This window comes from Notechis scutatus, chromosome 5, assembly GCF_049901735.1.
Source record: "Notechis scutatus isolate UNSWTSFEM ecotype Mainland chromosome 5, rNotScu1.2, whole genome shotgun sequence".
NCBI classification, from domain to species: Eukaryota; Metazoa; Chordata; class Lepidosauria; order Squamata; family Elapidae; genus Notechis; species Notechis scutatus.
The window spans coordinates 93,560,827-93,580,821 of NC_142013.1; the positions used below are offsets into that span (position 1 = coordinate 93,560,827).

A 19,995-nucleotide genomic window follows, 5' to 3' on the forward strand; every position below is an offset into this window, starting at 1 on the left:
TGTGAGATAAGTTGGGCTAAGGGAGTGAATTGCCTCAAGTCATTTATGTATGTAACAGATTTCTATCTCTGCCCATCATGAAACAACTCTGGGTTGCTTAAACAACAATATAACTATAAAAACAGTAAGAATTGTATTAAAAAAAAGAAACCTTAAAAACCCTGGCACCATGATGATGCAGTGGTTAGAATGCAGTACTGCAGGTTAATTCTGTTGACTGACAGCGGTTCGATTCTTACCAGCTCAAAGTTGACTCAGTCTTCCATCCTTTCGAGGTGGGTAAAATGAGGACCCAGTTTGTTGGGGGCAAGAGGCTGACTCTGTAAACTGCATAGAGACGTTTGCAGCGAAGCACTGTGAAGCAATATATACTGTAAGTTTAAGTGCTATTTCTATTGCTCCCTGAATTGATCTCCCAGGATGCCCCAACCACTCCCCACAGCCTCTATCCCAGTGCCTGGGTAAAGAGCCAGGGTTTTAATGGCCTTCTGGAAAGCTAAGAGGATGAAGGCCTGCCTGGTTGCCATGGAGACGGTTTTCCATAAGGCAGGAGCAGCCATGGAAAAGGAGTGAGGCGGTGGCTAGAGGTGGAGCTCTTGCCTCCCAATCAGGAGGCTGTGAGTTCGATCCTAGGTAGAGGCAGTTATTTCTCTCTCTCGGCACGATAAAAATATATTTACTAAATATAACTCTGCATTGGCAAAAGGAAGGGCATCCGGCCAGTAAATACTCAGCTCCTTTCAGTTGCCCAGATTCCACCCCATAAGGGATCCTGGGCTCATTAAAAGATGACGATGATGAGCAGCCATGGAAAAGGCACGCTTGCTAGGTCCCATTAGATGGCACTGTTTTATGAAAGGGACCTGCAGCATGGCCATTTTATATGACCTAGTGAGAGGGGCAGGGTCTCAGGAAGAGGTGGTCCTGGGTAACATGGGCTTTAAAAGTTATAACCAGCACCTTGAATTGCAACAAAAAGGAAACTTCAAGCCAGAGGTGCTCAGTCAATAGGGGCTTTACATAGGCAAACCAAAAGGTTCCCAATACTATGTATACTGTGGCATTCTGGACCAGTTGTAATTTTTGGATAGTCTTCAAGGGCAACCCCATGTGGAGTGCACTAAAATAATCCAAACAGGAAGTTCCTGTGCGTCCATAGCTGAGACAGAGTTGAACCTGGCTGCTTAGGGCATTGTGGAGTCGATAAAGCAGTATATGCTATTTTTGTTTTGATGTTCTCGCTGATGCTGAATGGATTTTTTTTTAATAATGTGGGCTTTATTGTTATTTAGCTTTTCTAAACCTTTTAGATGTGCTTGGTTGAAGTTGTTTAAAAAGTGCTTGCAATACATTATGTGTTTTATCAAAATTATTAAAATTTTTATTTCAGAAAGGAAGTTTCAGTGGTTCTTAAGAGTTCTTTCCTTCGGGGAATGAACTTGGCATCCTTCTTCATTGCCAGCAAAATCACAGTGTTTATGACATTCATGACCTACGTGCTGCTGGGCAATCTGATTTCAGCGAGTCGAGTGTTTGTTGCCGTCACTCTCTATGGTGCAGTGAGGCTGACAGTCACACTATTCTTCCCGATGGCCATTGAGAAAGTATCTGAAGCACTGGTCAGCATTAGACGAATCAAGGTATTATCCAAAGGGGACATTCCATTGAATTTAGTTGCAGCATTAGAGATAATTAACAAGTTGGTTGCTCATGCTTTTCCTTTCAGGCAGCTCCTGTGTCTTTAATAGCTAGGGAAAGAGAATGCATAAATATTTGCCTTATGTAATTCCCTAGGGCAATTCTTAATTGTTGTGGATGATTATTTATGGTGCTTTTTATTGGCTCAGGATCTTTAACTGAATGAGTATAAATGATTTTCAAGGTAATGGGAATGATTATGGATAAAGAATAAAGGTACCGTGTTTCTCCAACAATACGGCCTCCACCAATAGGAAGCCCCAGCATGATTTATTGGCATAAAATCAAATTAAGCCCCTCCCCCCAAATTAAGGCCCATATTAAACATGCGAAATGGGGGAATGGCGGGGGGCTTGCCGTTTGGAAGTACTTTGTTGCATGCCCGGATATGGTGCTGCCTGCGTTGGTGGAGCACTTCATATCGGAGACCTTCCGCCACCGTTAATTTCCTTCTCCTGCTGCCGTGGCGTTACAGCAACGCTGCGGCGTTGGCGCACCACGTGCAGCCAGTCAGGGCTCCTCCTGCAACCGAGCCCTGAGGAGACATTTACTTCAGGCGCTCCTGTGGCCACCTTCCTTTGCCTTCGATGGTAAAGTGAATTATTTAAAAACCTCCGCTCATCACGCCAGGGCCGCGGCAGAGCCGCACGGGCTGGGCAGAACCAGGAAACACCCGCGGCTGCTTTCCGGCTCTGCTCAGCTCGCACGGCCCTGATAGGATGAGCGGAGGTTTTTAAAATAATTCACTTTACCATCGAAGGCAAAGGGAAGGCGCGCCACAGGGCGCCTGAAGCCAAGCGTCTCCTCAGGGCTCCGGTTGCAGGGAGGAGCCCTGACTGGCTGCACGTGGCTGCGCCAAACGCAGCGGCGTTGCTGTAACGCCACGGCAGCAAGGGAGAAGGGAAATTAACGGTGGCGGAAGGTCTCCCAACATCCAAGCTGTCGCCGCTCGCCCACCCGAGGATGCAAGGGGGAATAAGTCACCCCCAAAAGACGTCCTAGCCGTTTTTTCGGGGTCAAAAAAATAAGGCCCGGCCTTATTATGTGAGAAACACGGTATCGTTTTATCAGATAATTTGAAATACATGGAAAAATACAGAAAAAACCCTATAGAATAATGTGGAATAATACAGAATAAAAAATACAGAATAGTAGTGCAAGACTTTTTTTAGACACCCTTGATCAATAAACAGCAAATAGATTCTATTGCTAAGTCTCCTTCACTTTCATTATTTGGATCTGTAATGAAATTTAGGAACAATTCCACTAAATATTTTGATGCGGACATTGTAATCAGGCATTAGAAACCTGCTAAATAATGATGATAGCCTTTGTTCAACCCAGGAACTGCACATTTAGCACCTCTGCAAAATTAACAAGAGAACCAGATCTTTGTCAAAGGAAGTTGGAAAACCAATGCCAGGGCTACCAGAGGAAGAGAAGGCCTTGCATTTGAGAATTTCATTGTATCAGGCATTATAAGGCCATTATAATACTCTGAACTTTAATGGCTTAGAATAGAAGTTATAGAATAAAAGAATTGAACTTGGAGGCCTTGGAGTTCTTATAGTTCCACCCCTTGCTCGAACAGGAGACCCTAGATCATTCTAGATAAATGGCTGTCCAATGTCTTCTTGAAAACCTCCAGTGATGGAGCACCCACACCTTCTCTTGGCAAGCCGTTTCATTGATTAATTGATCCACTGTCTCTAACAATCTTCCACCCATTCCTTCTTTCCTAATAGTGAGAACAATTAACCAGTGGAAGGGGTTGCCTTCAGAAGTTGTGGGTGTTCCATCACTAGAGGTTTTTAGGAAGTGATTGGACAGCAATTTGTCCAGAATAGTATAGGATCTCCACCTTCTGCAGGGGGTTAGACTAGAAGACCTTCAAAGTCCCTTCCAACTCTGTCATTCTCTTATATATTATAGTGCAGTTCTTTAAATCTTATTTTTGGTGTGCACAGTTGAGGATGGGATGAAGTTGGTAGGATTCAGTGCCTATGTTTGCAGAAGACTGTGTGAAGCGAAACTGTTGAGGTAATTCCCTGTTAGGAGAATAAGCGCATACAGGGAGACGTATTTGAGAGAAGTGTTGGAATAATACACACACAGCACACAGATACACTGTACAGTAAATGTAGGTTTTTTTTTACTTCCAGAAATGTTTAAGCAAAGTTCAAAATAGGCAGTCCAAAGTCATTCACAGTTAAATCAGTCAATGTTCATTTCAGGGATAATTCCAATATCAAAGTCCAGAATCAAAAACAGTTCAGTATCAGACTTACATCAAATCCATAAATAGCAGTCAATTAGGAAAAATAGAGACTCACACTCTCTTCTGAGATTAAGACTAAGACAACCCAGGTTTCTGGCTCCATCTTATGGCCGTTTGAGAAACCACAACCAATTACAAATTTTGCATTTTCTTAAAGATACAGTTTTAAAATGTTTATCCTGGTTTATATATTGTCCAACCCAAATACCTGTTAGGTGACTTACATTCCTAACAGAAACCAGAACTGCTACTTAGATATATGAAGACACAGAATAAAGTTAGAAAACCACCTTTTGTTCCTATTGATATCAGATTTTCATTTGCTATACATGAAGTATTGTAAACTATAAACTAAATTATTAGTTAATCATTTATTTATTAATAATAAAATTATAAATCTAGATCACTGTGTATTTATTTAAAAAGAAAGATTGACTTGGTCAGAAAATTATTCAAGCCCTTTTGTAAAATGAACTCAGTTTGCCTATGGATACGCTCTTTGAATATATTGGAAGCCTTTGATTATGTGAATGTATTTCAGCAAAAAATAAACGAGTCTTTTCTGTTTTGTTGTTTATACAATCTTCTTTTTTTTCTTTCCATTGATGCAGAACTTTCTAATCCTTGATGAAATTTCTCAGTTTAGGCCACAACTCAAAAGTAACAGTGAAAATCCTTTCCTTAACGTACACGATTTGACTTGCACCTGGGACAAGGTAAATCACCTTTATTCTGAATGGCAATACAGAATCGGTTCACTTTTACAGCCCAAGTAAAGGATACAAAATTTGGAGATAGAGATGGCTATCCTCTGGACAAGCAACAGATGTTTTCCCTCTCAGGTTGTTGTTAGACTAAAAGTGCTTTTCTTCTCATTTCCAAATGAAACACATTCAGTAATGGAATGAAGAATGTTGCTTTCAGTAAGCAATATGATTTGGTGGCATCAGGTAAGACCTCTGTTTGAAATCTTTACCGCAAACTGACAAGCTGGCTTTTCATAAACCATTTGTTCAGATCATTTCCACCACTTCTTATGCTGATGCCCATATTGAAATTCATAATGCTATCCTGCTCTGTTAGATACAGATTAATGGAGTTAGAAAGGACCTTGTAAGTCATCTAGTCCAGTGGTTGCCAACTAGGGGGCTGCGGTCCACTGGTGGTCCGTGAGAAAATTTGGGTGGGCCGCAGAGAAATGTCCCCCCAAAGCTCCCCCCAAAGCAATTAATCCAGGCTGCACCCTGGATTATGGCCTGCCCACTCGCTGGCCCCCACCCTTCGGCCGAGCGCAAACCTGCAAAAGCAGCGCAGCCCTCGCCGGCCAGGATGAGGTAATGGTACTGTTGCAGCAAGAGGGGGCTGGCGGCACAGGCGGGCTGAAGCGGCGATGGAGATGGCCGGAAGGTGCAGGAGCGCCATGCTACTTGCATTTGCGCGGCACTCCCGCACCTTCCAGTTTGTCTCTCCCAGTATGGGCTCTTCGTCAATGGCCACGGGCTGTAGGGACAGCCCAGGACAGGAAAAGTACTGACTGCTGGTGGTGAGAGGGGGTGGAGTGGGCAAGTCTGCGCTCACCATCCAGTTCAGAGGTCTGGAATGGGGCCTCGGCGTCAGTTTCCTCATCCCTCTTGGTGCTCTGCTCTGCTGTCCTCCCCCGGCCCCAGCCTTCGCTGCCCATGGAAAGCACAGGAAAAGCAAGCAGAAACATACCTCTCGCTGGGGCAGAAGAGCTGAGATCGAGGAAAGCCACAGGCAAGAGAAGATAGAAGCTGCCACCTTTGAAAAGCGCCGTTTTCTGTTGCCCGTGCCTTCCGATCTCCACTCTTTCCCCCCAGTGAGAGCTATGTTTCTGCTTGCTTTCTTTTCCTGGGGGCAGCAGAAACATCAGGGCTGCTCTCCCCACTCAGCAATCCAGGCCTGGAGGAACGCGAAGAATTGCGGGCGAGCGCCGGAGAAAGGCGTGTTGGAAATGCCAATACACGTTTCCAGCACGCTCTCCTCTGTCCCGAAGTAGGATTGAGTGGGGGGCAAGGTGCAGGGGGAAGGGAAGGAGAAGCCCATCTGGCTTTCCTTTGGCATCCAATTTTTTTTTTTTTTGAGCAAGTCCACCACATATGATATTCCGTTTCCTTTTTCTGACAACCATGTTCCAGATTGTACAATTATATGTAAGTTACATTGCAGTTGGCTGAAAGTGGAATGTTTCTGTTGAAGTCAGTGCAAGATCAAAGTGAGGGAAAACCTTGATTGTATAACCAGAAAGTTTAAGTCCTTAGAAGCACTAAAAAGGAATAAAAATGAGCTATTTCCGCCACCTTGTGGAGATTAAAGCATAATGTTTAAGAAGGCCAATGGTGGAACAGTATTTTAGGATTAGAAACAATGCGTTATGTTTAATACCAACCTTAACTGGAATCTTGATTATTGCTTTAAATCCAATCAAGTTTAATGTTTAGTAACGTAGAAGGTACCTGTATCAAATAAAAGAGGATGAGAAAGTTAATATAATGGCAATAGAAGCAATTGTTTCTTATTTCTGAACATGAATAACATTTTCTCATGCTGATTTCTTGGTGCTTATGTTACTTTATGGCCTGATTAACACTGATATTATTTCTATTTTTTTGGGGGGGGCGGGGTGGCATTCTTGTTTACAAGAGAATTAGGTATGAATTAAGTATAAATAGGAAAAAAGCCTGTTAATTTTATAAACAACTATCAGTTTCATATCTATAAGGAATGTATATGTTATTTTGCATTTTTTAATCACATGTAATATTTCACAGATAATTAATTCTTTGGATCTTGATAGATGGGAGTAATTAAACCTTATACTGGGGGAAAAAGTAATACCCTCAAATAGATTATTTTCTAAAATGTTATGAATTTTGTGTGGAATTCCTATAAAGGTAGTCACCAGGAGCCAAGAATGACCGAAGGCATAAAACAATGAATAGAGTCAATTAATATATTTTTGTTTAGTTTTCTTCAGTTTTTATTTTTTTCATAAACATGTACATTGCTTCGTTTATTTGTATTCAGTTAATGAAAGCAAATAAATAAATGCATAAATGATATGGTGAAACCATATTAATTTCTTCCCAAATGAATAGAGCATGGAAATGACAACACTTCAAGACATTTCATTTACTGTCAAACCTGGAGAATTGCTCACCGTGATTGGCCCCGTGGGAGCAGGAAAGGCAAGTCTTCACTTTTTTTATTGTTACTTTGTCCCTTGGGTGTTCATTCTGAAGCATTTGAAAACAGAGATTTTGTCCACTCTGGGTTTCAATCTGTTGAGATGCAAGCTTGTATGTGAGTATGATGAGGTAACTGACCGATACTGACCTTCCCATTATCAGGTTATATGGGTGTGTGTGGTTAAGGCTTGTCTGTCTTATCCATCTTGCTAAAAAGTAATATGGGGCAGAGGGATGTATCCAGGATGGCTTATGGAAGTCAAAATCCATGGGCTCACCTAGTGAGGTAAGATTGCAACTTGGAACGAAGGAAAATAAATGGTAAAGAACATAAATTAGTGAAAGAAATAGGAGAAGGTAAAACAGTGTATCTATGCCTGTGCAACGAATAGAAAAGGAAAGAATGTGACTGAAATTGAGCTGAGTTAAGGAATGAATTCAGAAGAATAGATATGATTTAAGCATCAATTTATTCATGAATCCGCAACGAACAGATATGAATCTTCATTCAGACTTTTGACAAGCATGACCAAAGCCACTCTTTCCTCTTTTTCTTTGTTCCTATCTGGATTGTTTTCTCTGTCACTCTTGTTTCTTATTGTTTTGTGGGTTTTTTTTCTTTTTAAACGTTTAAATCCACCCCCCCCCCCGTGCCCCTGTTTTGGCTGGCAGGGTGCTGCAGAAGGCTGTCCGTCCTGTCTCCTCTCTCCCCAGCTGGCCCGTGGAGGACAACTACAATGCTGATCTAGCCCTCCAAGAAATCCAGTTTGACACCACTGGATTAGCTGATCAGATACAAATAAAACAATTAGCCAACTCCAATTAGGTCCACATAGAAATTAGTATTAGCTACGATTAATCCCACACTGTAGCCATTGAAGATATGGACAGAAAAAGCACAACGGTCCATAATATGACAGAACAAGAAAACCAAGGGAATCTTTAGTGCTGGTTCTACAAATAAATTCTGCTAATGTGTACAAAGAATGGAAAGTCTTAGGTGTGTTGTGCACCTCAGTATTTATAATTATACTTGTTTTTCTTCCTATGCTTCTAGTCTTCACTCTTGAGTGCTGTCCTGGGCGAGCTGTCTATAATCAGAGGTTTTATGGATGTTCAAGGAAAAATAGCTTATGTTTCTCAGCAACCCTGGGTGTTTTCTGGCACAGTAAGAAATAACATACTCTTTGGAAAGGAATATCAAAAGGAAAAATATGAGAAGGTTTTAAGAGCCTGTGCTCTTAAAAAAGTAAGTTCTACATCTTTAGATACATTTTGAACATCTTGTTTTTCATTTTTTGACAGTGAAAATTGGCAAAGCGTTATGCATGGAAAATTACAGGGTCCTCGTGGAAGCCTTATTGCCTTTGGATTCCCCAAAACCAGCCCAACATCCAAAATAAAACAATGTTTAAGAATTGATGAAATGCCAGTGAAATATAGGACGGCATGCATTGTGCAAAATAGCTCCATGTTTAAATGTAATTTAAGTTGGCTGGATCCATAAATAATTATGCAGACAGAGCTTTTTTGGGATGAGGCCTCAATTTTAAACAAGGGGTCAGAGGCTGAAAAGAAAACATCATGAAATTTGACTTGATTTAATTTAATTTTAATTAAATTTAATGAAATGTAATGATTCATATATGTGTTTACTAGATTTTTCCCTATTGCCGTATTAAAATTTTCAATTCAGTGATAATTTTGTGGGTTGTATACCCTGCTGTAATACTTCAAGATTTATCTATTTCCCATTTAAAAGGCATAAAATAACTCCTAGGAGAAAATAATTCAGGGTAGAACATCATTCACATTCCGTACTTGTGAGAATGAAGACAGAAATTGCAATGCCGTTGTATTTCAGAGAATGTCCTTCAGAACATTTCAACTTCATCTTTGATTTGGCAGGTGTGATATAGGACATTAAAATAGATTGCCAAGAGACAGATAATTTTGTTTGGCAACTTGAAAAATATTGTACACCAAATCCAGGACATGGTATTTGATGATGCCACTGGCAGGCTGAAGATGGATGAAAAGCAGACAGTTGGAAACCTTTTGCAAAACACATTTTCTAAAAATGCAGTTGGTCTCTTTTTTTTATAATCTTGTATGGCATTATGAAAACTGCTCATCATTCCCTAAAATCCATATTTAATTTGTAGTGGTTTATAAATTGTATAAACACACTTCTTCGGTGAGTGAAAATCTTACAAAGCAATTCTGATTAATAAGTTCTCCTTTTGAACAGAATGTGTGCATATTAATAATATTTACGACGGTTCTCATATCATTAAAAGGACAAATGCAAACATTTTTATTTAAATAATTCTCTCTTTTTGGTAGGATATTGAGCAGCTGGAAGATGGAGACTTAACAATAGTTGGAGACAGAGGAGCTACTTTGAGCGGTGGACAAAAAGCCAGGATTAATCTTGCTAGGTAAAATGGACTTGAATTTTATGAGACCATCTTGAACCTGCAGATATCAATGCATTTGGTGAAACTAAAATCGAAATTATGTACATTTCATGGTCATCTGTAAAAAATTAAAATTGCATCAATTAGTGATAACAAACTGCTGACAGAAATCAAAGTGTTGAAATCAAAGTCCTAAGAGCAAACAATGCTACGTTTTACAGGTAGTCCTCAATTTACAACAGTTCATTTAGTGACCATTCAAAGTTACAACGGCACTGAAAAAAGTGACATTTTTCACAGTTACAACCTTTGGCAGCATCCCCGTGATCTTGTGATCAAAATTCAGGTGCCTGGCAACTGGTTCATACTTATGACTATTGCTGTGTCCCAAGATCATGTTTGTAACCTTTTGACAAGCGAAATCAGTGGGGAAGCCTGATTCATTTAACAACTGGTTTACTAATTTATTAACTGTAGTGGTTCACTTAACAACTGTGGCAAGAAATGTCATAAAATAGGGCAAAACTCATTTAACAAATGTTAAATGTCTCACTTAACAACCAAAATTTTGGGCTCATTTGTGATTGTAAGTTGAGGATTACCTGTTCTGATTTAGACATTCTCAAAAGGAGACATTTTAGCATAATTTTATCACTTTATGGTAACTAGTATGGAGTTCCATTCTCCCTTATTCTCCACAAAATAAAAATACTATGATGGGTTTTGTGAAAGATATGGTCTTCAAGGTGAAAGAGATGATCTTTCAGGTGATCAGATCAGAGGTGGTATAGGGCAGGTTCTGACCAGTTCTGGAGAACAGGTAGCGGAAATTTTGAGTAGTTCGGAGAACCGGCAAATACCACCTCTGACTGGCCCCGCCCCCATCTATTCTCTGCCTCCCGAGTCCCAGCTGATCGGCTGAGTCTTCTTTTGTTGCCCTGCACAGGAGAACAGAGCTGGAAAGCAGGTTAGGGGGGTGGGGAGGGAATGGGGATTTTGCAGTAACCTTCCCCTGCCACACCCACCAAGCCACGCCCACAGAATCGGTAGTAAAAATTTTTTGAATCCCACCACTGGATCAGATGTTGGATGTTTATAGGACTTTGAAAAATATATGTGGGGGATTATGGACTTCCGGTTTGAGCTTCTTCAGCAACAGACAAAACCTCGTCTCTGCAAGGCTTCGATCCGTGCTCGCCTCTGGAGCGCCCCGAGCCAGCTGGTTTCGGGGCTAAGCCACCCTGTAGAGGTGGTGAAGAAGGGGGAGACTGCCTACAGGGTTGAGGAGATCCGCATCTCTCCTCCCCAGCTGGCCATTACTCCCTTTCCCGAAGGCGGTTGTAGCGGTGGTCAGAAATGGCCACCACAAAGAAGAACTTGACTGGAAAAGAATGTGCAGGAGGAAGATAAGAAGAGAAAGTTTTGGTTGACTGGGTCAAACAGCAAAAGCAACAAATAAGGTACCCTGGAATTGAAACTATTAAAAAAAACAATAACATTGTTCCCTAAGAAGATTTTTAAGCTGCGAAGGAGAGAGAAAAGGGAAAAGATTTGGTTTTTCCCCCCTCCTTTTCCTATACTGACAGCAAAGAGACTTAAGCAAGAAATTGGAAAAAAATCCACTTTGACATTAATAGGCATTTAATGCTGAAAATAAAAAGTCAAAGGGATAATAAAGATTTCTGGATAATCAAAAGCTTTTGAAAACAGGAAAGGAGAGAAAAAGAATAAAAGGGCAGGATCTGGAAGGGAGGAGACTGCCTGGAATTAAAAAGAACTTTCAGCAAAATCTCAACAAGACTTCCAAAAGATACATTCTAACTGAAATATCGCAACAAAAACCCCAGGAAGAGAAAGTTGAAAAAGAAATAAGAAGAAATAACTTGGGACTATTTGGATTACTTGATGATTTCTGGATTTTTGGTTATTGTATTTGAATGACTAAAATCAATCGGGTGGTTGTTTAAAACTGTTTAAAATGGCTCCACTTTTAGAAGAACTGAAAACGGAACTTAAAAAGTACAAAGAAGATGCACAAGAAAGGAGAGGTTCTTTTGGCTTCGTATTTCAGTTTTTAGAAATGGAGATTTGGAATTATGAGAAACAACAAGAAATGTCTGCAGAACAAGAAGATTGTGACAAAGAAGAACCCATCTTTAATGAACAAGTAATCTTAGGAGGGGAAAAAAAAGGAAAGGGGGGAAAGAGAATGGAAAGTTTAAGATTGGGAAAAACAACAACTGCAAAAAAATAGAGTGAAAAATAAATATAAAATCAGAAAGCAACAGAAGAGGGAAATGCAGAAGAGAGAATTATAACTAGAGAGACGGGGTAAAAAGGGGAGGGAGAAGATGAGAGGGAAGAAAGAAAGGAAAAGAAGTTATAAAGGACAGAAACAAAATATGGAGAAACAGGGCTTATTTAGAGATAATGGGTGAAAACTTAATGGAAAAAGGGATTCTGCAAAGGTACATAAGATAGTATTGTTATATTAGAAACAGAAATAATTTTAGAAAATATGAAACAATGTATGATTAAAATGTTTGATAAAATAGCTATCGTAATTCAGTGGAATGCTTGTCAGTAAATAAATGTAACAAAATGAATATTTAATGATTTACAAAACATGTGAAGAGAAATAAGGGAAAAATTAATTATGGAGATTATATGTGTCTTTAAGGAAGTATGATATTTAATTGAAAAGAAGTGTTAAAGATGTTAAGATTTTAATGATTATTAATTATAGAACTGAATTGGAATGTAATGAGGGCTTATAATTACATATATTTATAATCTTTTTTTAAAAAGAATATAGTGTGTATTATAAGAATGTACCAAGCAGAACTCAATTGGAAGCTATGTATTATGTATTATATTGAAGGTCATAACCTTAAGGTATATATAGAAGTTTAAATAAGAGTTGAATGGATGTAATTAAAAGATATAAAGGTGTCATACTCCAATTAGTAACTACAGGAGAAAATTTGTTTAATGAGAAAAGATAATATGAAATTGAAACAGAACAGACAAAAGTATAAATATAATGATTTGAATTGAGATGAGATAATCAAAATAAAATTGAGAAAATTAAAAGAGGGGAAAAACTATATAGAAAATGTAGAATAGTGTAAGATATGGAATAGAACACAAAAAGGAGCATGAAATTGAGTTTTTGTGTCTGTATAAAGAAGTTCAACCCGGGACCATGCCAGAAAAATATCCACCATCCTAAGAAACCCTAAAGACAAAATCGAGTTAGAAAACCAAGGAGTATACGAAATCCCTTGCACCGCCTGACCCACCACATACATCGGACAAACCAACAGAAGAATAAGTGCACGCATTGAAGAACACAAGAACTCAATCAAAAAAGAAGAACCGACCTCTTCCCTGGTCCAATACCTCAAAGCCACAGGACATGAGATTGACTTTAAAAATACCAGAACTACCGCCAAAACTGAACACTTCAACAACAGAATAATCAGGGAAGCCATAGAGATAGAAAAACGCCCACACAGCATGAATAAACGAGATGATACCTCCCGCCTACCAGCCATCTGGAAACCCGCCCTCATTAACAAACGAGTACCTAAGATGAAGAAGGACACCAGACCCACACCCACGAGGGCCACACAAGATGCTACCACCACACTTCCATGTAGAAAGCAGGCTCACACCCACACAGATGATGAGACACGACCATGGACTAGAAGCCGTACCGCAGCTGCATCACTACCCACTTCAAACCCCTCCGACCCATACATGAAGCGAACGGACGCCCACCATGAAGATGTGGCACGACCACGAACGCGAAGCCAAACAACAGGATCACAGCTCACCAGCTCAAATCCCCCGGCAACTAAGACTAACCTGAGCACAACCAAGCCCCCACCTGAACAGAACACACCCCCAGCCAATCAGAACACAGCCAACCCCCCAACCAATCAGAACATAGCCAAACCCCCAAACAATGAGAACACACCCCCACCCAATCAGAACACAGCCAAGCCCCCACCCAATCAAGTCACATCCCGACTAGCAGTTAAAAGGAAGAAGCAGCTGCAAGCTCACATTATTCCGAGAAGCACAAAGCCAAAGACACAAGCCTGAAGATGACGAATGAGACTTTATCGAAACGTCGCCTAGACACTTCCAATTTTACATGGGAGAAAACCTGAATAACCAAAGATAGATAGATAGATAGATAGATAGATAGATAGATAGATAGATAGATAGATAGATATGGAAACAGTAATGACCCAATAGCTGCACCAGGGCAGGAAAATGGAAACGAGAGTAGATGAGAGATCCCGCCTTTCACTGTATGGATGAGGCCTTTCTGCTCAAAAATGCACACTTGTTTCAGAAGCAACTTAATTGTTCCTCACTTGTCTGTTTTTTAGAGCTGTGTACCAGGATGCCGACATCTATCTGTTGGATGATCCATTAAGTGCAGTGGATGCAGAAGTGAGCAGGCATTTATTTGAAAAGTATGTAACTCCCCAGTGCACTTTTAAACATTTACATTTCTCTTCCGCGGTTCTCCTTTCTTAAACTGTACATGGAAACAAGGTTAACTTGAAACATTTAAAGACCCTCAGTGGGTTTTGTGACCTGGTGAATATATTATTGCTCCTATCTTATTCTAACGATAGAAAATCAGAATCATTTATGTAAACATTTCAAACAAATTGGGAGAAGGGGACTCAGTATTTCTGTCCTGAGAACAGCTGACATGATTATAAAGGGATGTTTTTGTTGAATAATAATATAAGAGTTATATTTCTCAATTAAAGAGAACAATCCTACGTTTATTTGGAACTGCTGCTGAACTCAGTAAAATCTTATCCAATGCTACCTGCATTATCCTTTATTGATTAATTCTTTGATTAAATGGTATATGGTCTCCTGCTTGAGGTTGGACTAAAAGACCTCCAAGGTCCCTTCTTACTCTGTTATTCTGTTATTCTGAACCATAAATGGTAGCTAAAGCAATTAGCTGACAAGAATATATACTTACATACATTTGCACACTATTGGCTTTTGGTCTTTTTGAGTAAGAGGTCCTAAAGTTAAAGTTAATGACTATGATTGTAGATTATTGTTGCTTTCCATGTCCCTTGAAAAATCATGGGGCTTTTATGGTGATGTTTTATAATATTGATTAATGGTGATTTCTTCTTGAAATTGTAGCATTCCTTAATGCTCCTTTACAAGTACTTCATCCTCTTCCCATATACTGTACTGTATTCCCTAAGTGTTAGATAATAGTTATTCTTGCATATGATAAAGATGGAATTGATATATCAGTATCCAGTCTTCTCTATGCAGATGACAGTGTTAATTTTCCAGATTCTGATTTGCTTAAGAAAAGCACTGCAAACTTAGGCCCATTATTTCATTTCTAAAGCTCTGGAAGTCAAGTCCATAATGATAGCCTTTGTGAAACATCCTAAAACAGTGCCCTCCCCCAAAAAACTTTTAGGAACCAGGCAGTGGTAGGATTGAAATTTTTTTTTACTACTGGTTCTGTGGGTGTGGCTTGGTGGGCATGGCTTGGTGGGTGTGGCAGGGGAAGGTTACTGCAAAATCCCCATTCCCTCCCCACTCCTGAGGGAAGGTTACCAGGGGTTGGATTCAACCGGTGTTACTACTGGTTTGCTGATTACGTTTTGCGTGTGCGTGCGCACTTCACAGGGCACACGCGCCAGTTGCACGCTACGTGCGCGTGTAATATAACTTAACCTGTGCCACCTGGACAGCTGAAAAGTGCTGCGTGCAGGTGCGCAGCATTTGAAAAGCCTCTTTTTTTCCTGCTTTTTCAACCTCAGCTGTGCCGCGCAAAGCAGTTGAGTTTGAAAAAGCAGGAAATAAAGGACAGGGAAGAGCCCAGGCAGACCAAATAGCAGCAGACACAGAACTGGTTTGGTGTCTGCTGCTCTTCAGAGCTACTGGTTCTATAGAGCCGGGCAGAACTGGTAGTATCCCACCCCTGAAGGTTACTGCAAAATCTCCATTCCCTCCCCACCCCACTAACCTGCTTTCCAGCTCCATTCTCCTGTGCAGGGCAACAAAAAAAGACCCAGCTGATCAGCTGGGACTCGGGAGGCAAAGAATAGATGGGGGCGGGGCCAGTCAGAGGTGGTATTTGCGGGTTCTTTGAACTACTCAAAATTTCCACTACCGGTTCTCCAGAACTGGTCAGAACCTGCTGAAGAGCACCTCTGGAACCGGGGATCGATTCTGTGGAGGGAAGTTTTTCCATGGATGGAGGGTGTGTGGTTTTGCATACTGCCTGCATCCCGTAGATAGGGCTTTGCCTGTTTGCATGGCCCAGTTTCTGGCATGCTGTAGCCAGTGCCCGTATACAGGCTGGGGGTTAGGGACCCAGTCCTAAAAGATATACAGGTGGTCCTCAACTTGCAACAGTTCATTTAATGACCACTTGGAGTTACGACAACCCTGAAAAATGGGACTTATAAACATTTTTTACAATTATGACCTTTGCAGCATCCCCATGATGATGATGTGGTTAAAATTCAGATGCTTGAACAAGTGGTTCATATTTATGACCTCTGCTGTGTCCCAAGGTCATGCCGACCCCTTTTGTGACTTTCTGATGAGCAAAGGAACCAAATTCATTTAACGACCGGCATTTATGACCTGCAGCGATTCACTTAACGACTATGGCAAGCAAGGTCATAAAATGAGACAAAACTCATTTAACAAATGTCTTGCTTAACAACATAAATTTGGGGGTGAACTGTGGTCAAAAATTGAGGACTACCTGTCTCAAATGATTTCAATTTATTTGGACAGATTAAATAACGAGGCATAGTTTTTCATACCATGACTCTGATTTATTGCTCTTCAAAATTATTTTATATATTTATTCAAGTTATGTGCTGCCCATCTCACCTGGATTAATTACCCTGATGAACATCCATTTATTTGATTTTCTATCTTCCTGTCTACCACATAAATTAGACCAACCTTTATGCTCTAAATATGATTTAGTATAAAAGAATATAATTCAGTATAAATACATGTTTGGAATTACCTTTTTTTCTCAGATAATTGCTATTATATTTTATGTATAAGAATCTGGAATGGTTTTTTGTTTTTTTTACTACTGATCTAGTTTTCCAGGTATCGAAGCCTAACAAACAGTACTTATGATGGCATAAGCAAGCTACAGGTGCTTCTCGACTTACGACCACAATTGAGCCTAAGATTTTGCTTGCTAAGTGAGAACATTTGCTAAGTGAGCCTTGCCCCATTTTACGACCGTTCTAGCTACGTTTGTTAAGTGAATCATTGCAGTTGTTAAATCAGTAACATGATTCTTCAGTGAATCTGGCTTCCCCATTGACTTTGCCTGTCAGAAGGTCACAAAAGGGGAATCACATGATCAGATAACTGTTGTAAGTCGAGGACTATCTGTATTTACAAGTTAATTCATTTTTTTTAACTTTTCTATGGATATGTGGACTACATCATCCTGGAGATTACTGCTCGATTTAGGCCTCGATTTACAACGGTTCATTTAGTGACCATTCAAAGTTACAACGGCATTGAAAAGAGCGACATGACTGTTTTTCACACTTACAACCATTGAAACCTCCCTGCGGATAATTGGCAACTGGCTCATATTTGTGACAGTCACAGCATCCTGGGATCACCCTTTGTAACCTTCTGACAAGCAAAGTCAATGGGATAGTCAGATTCACTTAACAATCATGTTACTAACTTAACAACTGCAGTGATTCAGTTAACAACGGTGACAAGAAAAGACGTAAAATGGGACATAGCCCGCTTAACAAATGTTTCACTTAACAACAGAAATTTTGGGCTCAGAATTGTGGTCGCAAGTTGAGGACTACCTGTATATACGCTTATTAATAAAAGTAAACCAGAGGCAAAATGAAAGTTCACTGTGCAGCATAAACTTAAAATTAAACTTAACTTTTTCAGTCTAGTGATGTCAAACTATTGCTGGCCTAAGCTTAAAAATGAATTAATTTTATTCTAGTACCGTACTCAGTGGCTAAGACGCTGAGCTTGTCAATCAGAAAGGTCGGCAGTTTGGTGGTTTGAATCCCGAGTGCCGTGTAACGGAGTGAGCTCCCATTACTTGTCCCAGCTTCTGTCAACCTAGCAGTTCAAAAGCATGTAAAAATGCAACTAGAAAAATAGAGACCACTTTGGTGGGAAGGTAACAGCGCTCCATGCGTCTTCGGTGTTTAGTCATGCCGGCCACATGACTACAGAGATGTCTTCAGACAGCACTGGCTCTTCGGCTTTGTAACAGAGATGTGCACCGCCCCCTAGAGCTGTAATAGGTACAGTTTGAGGAAGGATGGATTTGACTACTGCAGTACTTGCCTTTTCAATTTGTCATGGCAATTAAATAGTCTCTGTTTCCAGAATTCATTTCTCTGTGGGCAACTTACCTTTTATTTATCCTATGCCAAAATAACAATAATACTTAGACTTATATACCACTTTACAGTGCTTTACAGCCCTCTCTAATCAGTTTGCAGAGTCAACCTCTTGCCCCCAACAATCTGGGTCCTCATTTTACCCACCTCAGAAGGATGGCTGGCTGAGCCAACCTTGAGCCAATGAGACTCGAACTGCCAAATTGCAGGCAGCCGGCAGTCAGCAGAGGTAGCCTGCAGTACTGCACTTTAACCACTGTGCCACTGTAGCTCAAAATAAGCAAAATAAACAATGACAGATATTATTTATCATATTATTTAATTTAAAAAGGCTTTTGAAAGGCTTTAAGGCTACACTCATATATTATGAACATTCGTAGCTTGTGATTTCAGCTGATGCAACTTTCTTTGTTTTTGCTCTATTTGCAATCTAAACGATACAATAAAACTGAGATGGGTGGCAAACGAATTTAATAATATGTACTGTAAAATAAAAATAAAGGACACAGTTCCAGTTTAGCTACAAGCACTAGTTAATTGTCTTTTTTTTATGTTATTATAGTTCATTATAGAGGAAAACTAGGTGAGCATTTGCCAAAAACAGTTATGGGGCAGAAGAGGCTGCTTAATTCTTTCTTTGCCCATTGATTTGATTATGTTCCAGGGGTTTTTTCCCCTTTGCCATTTAAAAAATAATATTTTTATTAAAATATTTTAATACATCCAAAGGGAGAAAACTGTAACAAAGTATGTCAAAGAAAAAAAAAGGAGCGAGGAAAAACAGAAAAGACATAAATATAATTCTAATCAAACTACTCTCCAATTTCATCGTATTTCCCTTCTACAATTTATTCTTCCTAATCACAAATCACAAAATCATTTACCTTCTCGTGCAAAATGTCCATAAGTTTAATTAACCTTTCTCTAATCAAAGAAGCCAATTTGTCCATCTCCACAAGTTCTATCAATTTCACCAACTATTTCTTCATGGGGTAGGTAATGTCAAATCTTTCCATTTTTGTGCGTATAATAGTTTCACTGCAGTTATCATAGTTTGAAGTAATCCTCCACACCTCTTTTCTAACTGTTTATCCATCAATCCTAAAAAAGAAGTTGTGCCTTCAATTGCATATTAATCTTTAAAATCCTCTGTTTCAAAGTACTCTGGTTGCGAATGCTTCCGTTCGCAACTAATTCGGGTTAGCGACCAAAATTTCTTACCTCTAGTCGCGACCAAACACAGTCGTGGTGATTTGCTGTTCCATGCTGATTTCCCCTTCTGTGCCACACCATTTTTTTTATGTCCATGTACTTCTGGTGAGGACCAAATCGTGTGACGCTCGAATTCTCGGAACAGATTATGGTCATCACTTGAGGTTCCACTGTATATATTTGAATCCAAAATTTTTACCATATTTATTTATCCTACTTAGGGACTGCCCATCTCGCACACAGAACAAGTTTTTAATGTGTCCGTTGAGCATGCCAAATGGTCCCTTCATGTTGTTCATATTTCCAGCATATATCTGAGGTGCTGGACAGTATATCAATTCTGGACAATTTCTCTGGTGTCATATACCAACAATGCACAATTTTCCATCCGCCATTTTTATATCAGTTTTCCTGTACTGTACTCTGACAGAAGAAGTCAATTCAGAATTCAGCAGTTTATGGGGCAAAATATGCAGGTTAAGGAGAGAAATGAAAGTAATAGAGGAATTGTCCAAGGAAGGAAAGTGATTCTTAACCTTTTCTGCATCACGGACCCTCATTAGATACCTTTTGTGGCCATAGACCATGGCCATGGACCCCACCAAGACTTAATCCAAGATTTAAATCATAACATTTCTTCAGGCCTTTATGGACCCCATGTGATGACATCAAACATCCCCAGGGTCCATGGACCACAGGTTGAGAACCACTGCCCTACAGTATTGTTGACTATTTCTGTT

The 19,995-nt window shown here is 39.9% G+C and overlaps 1 protein-coding gene across 3 annotated transcripts in view; it reads left to right on the forward strand.

The window, feature by feature from the left end:
* The window catches only part of ABCC4 (ATP binding cassette subfamily C member 4 (PEL blood group)), a 197,318-nt gene that overhangs the window by 44,568 nt on the left and 132,755 nt on the right, over positions 1-19,995 (forward strand). For 2 of the 3 annotated variants that reach the window (XM_026668980.2, XM_087967376.1), the window contains exons 8-13: positions 1,391-1,640; positions 4,588-4,692; positions 7,093-7,182; positions 8,240-8,431; positions 9,529-9,623; positions 14,006-14,092. In XM_026668980.2, coding sequence (XP_026524765.1) covers positions 1,391-1,640; positions 4,588-4,692; positions 7,093-7,182; positions 8,240-8,431; positions 9,529-9,623; positions 14,006-14,092 — 819 coding nt within the window. The remainder of the gene's footprint in view (positions 1-1,390; positions 1,641-4,587; positions 4,693-7,092; positions 7,183-8,239; positions 8,432-9,528; positions 9,624-14,005; positions 14,093-19,995) is intronic. The other variant, XM_087967375.1, reaches the window with a different exon arrangement.